Below are 2,071 nucleotides of genomic sequence, written 5' to 3' on the forward strand. Positions count from 1 at the left end.
GGCGGGGCTTTTGGGGCTGCAGGAAAGGGTGTAGGGCTTTGAACCCAGAAGTGGTCGGGCCTGCAGGGCAGGGCGTGGGAGCGGAACCTGTAGCTGCCCTGCCAGGTACCTAGGGCACAGACCAGGCCTGCCTGAGCATATCCGTCCAGCCCCCATGGTTTGGTAGCTTCCTGGGCACCGGGAGGCTGTGCTCCCTCAGGGCCTCTCCTGCCGACCCTGACTCACCATCTGTCCCCACACCCGGGCCCACAGTTAAGCCCCCAGCATCTGCCTTGCCGGGCCACAAGCACCTCTCCCTCACCCTGGGGGCTCGGTGCGGTGTCTCCCTTCGTCCCGTCTGTGTCTGTCCCATCCCTCGGAGGGCCCCGCCAGCTGGGTGGACTGACCGCCATGCTTCCGCAGCTCAAGGCTCGGTGCGAGGAGCTGAGGCTGGACTGGTCCACGCTGTCCCTGGAGAGCCTGCTGAAGGAGAAGCAGGCCCTGAAGAGCCAGATCTCCGAGAAGCAGCGTCACTGCCTGGAGCTGCAGGTGGGCGGGCGCCACCTTCCACCCCACAGCACAGAGCGGTGGATGGAGCGTGTCCCCATGTCCTGTCTCGTGGCCGCATCCCGCTTGCTGCGCCATGTTCTTGGGTCCGTCCGTGTGGCCCGAGTCCCTGGGTGCCTCAGTGGTTCCAGAGGGGTGCAGTGGGGACTGCCCCGCACTGCTGCGACCAGGCCATGTGTGCTCCGGGAGGCCAGCCCAGAGCTGCGAGGCGGAGCGAGGCACACCGCGGCCCTTTCCCGGGGCTTCTCCATGCGCTGGGCTCAGCTGTCCGCAGGAGGGCTTTGGTGAGGGCACGGGCGTGGCAGAGAACCTGGCCCTGTCAGCCCTCCGCAGCAGGGGTCCATGGCCCACTCTGTGCTCAAGGCCCTTCCCGGGGTCTGTCCGAGGAGCACAGCTGGGCACGAGTCTGCATGCGAGAGTCAGCAGGCTTTTTTAAGATTTGCCACGCAGTGTGTGCTCAGCAGAGACAGAAGCGATGCCATGCCGCAGTCCCTTCACCGCTCTCCTGGGGTTTCAGGCACATGCACAGGGGTCTGGACGTGGGGCCCACCCCTTCGGCACGCCGCCTGCTGGCCCTGGCAGGCTGTGTTCAGAAGCATGTGCTCCAGTGCGCTGCTCCCTGGCCAGTGCCGGGGCTGCCCGCGGGGAAGGGCAATGGCTGTCTCCTGATTGGGCCTGGCCCCGTGGAGCGCGGTGTGGGCTGCCCCTAAGGGACACGTGTGCCCCGCCCTTGTTCTCGGTGTCACAAATGACACTGCTTGTCACGGGGGACGATTGAAAACCCGAAACAGAACTGGTCACCCCAGAGGTGACGCTCTCCCCGGGTGAGCACCGGGCCAGACGGCTGCCTGAGTGTGGTGCACACCCAGTTCCGGGAGCGAGCACGCCCCGCTGGGAAGGTGTTTTCTGTCTCCTGGGGTGTGGGTGCAGGGGATGCTCAGTGGGGCCCTGCAGAGCCTGCGGGCGATCAGCCCTTTCGTCGGGGCTGGCCCCGCAGCCGTGCAGGCCCAGGTGCGGCGCAGGGCCTGATGGCGTCCCCCTTGCCCTGCAGATCAGCATCGTGGAGCTCGAGAAGAGCCAGCGGCAGCAGGAGCTGCTGCAGCTCAGCCGTCGGGGCTGGCCCTGCAGCCGTGCAGGCCCAGGTGCGGCGCAGGGCCTGATGGCGTCCCCCTTGCCCTGCAGATCAGCATCGTGGAGCTCGAGAAGAGCCAGCGGCAGCAGGAGCTGCTGCAGCTCAGGTCCTGCGTGCCGCCCGACGATGGGCTGGTGCCGCCCCCGCGCGGGAAGGGTGCCTTGGGCCGCGAGCTGGAGGCCGAGGCGGGCCGGCTGCACCTGGAGCTGGACTGCGCCAAGTTCTCCCTGCCACCCTTCAGCGTGAGCCCCGAGCTGTCCATGAACGGCCACGGGGCGGGCTACGAGCTGGGCGGCCCGCTGAGCCGGCCGGCGTCCAAGCAGAGCACCCCGCAGTACCTGGCCTCCCCGCCCGACCAGGAGGTGGTGCCCTGCACGCCCAGCCACAGCGGCC

General features: G+C 68.3%; 1 protein-coding gene across 1 annotated transcript in view; it reads left to right on the forward strand.

The window, feature by feature from the left end:
- Positions 1-2,071, forward strand: part of DOT1L (DOT1 like histone lysine methyltransferase) — a gene marked incomplete at its 5' end in the record, with an annotated part of 54,525 nt that overhangs the window by 25,736 nt on the left and 26,718 nt on the right. The window contains 2 exon segments of the mRNA XM_014585537.2: positions 403-528; positions 1,729-2,064. Of these exon segments, the coding sequence (XP_014441023.2) occupies positions 403-528; positions 1,729-2,064 (462 nt within the window).

This window comes from Tupaia chinensis, unplaced genomic scaffold (assembly GCF_000334495.1).
Source record: "Tupaia chinensis unplaced genomic scaffold, TupChi_1.0 Scaffold149964_2, whole genome shotgun sequence".
In the NCBI taxonomy this organism is placed as follows: Eukaryota; Metazoa; Chordata; class Mammalia; order Scandentia; family Tupaiidae; genus Tupaia; species Tupaia belangeri.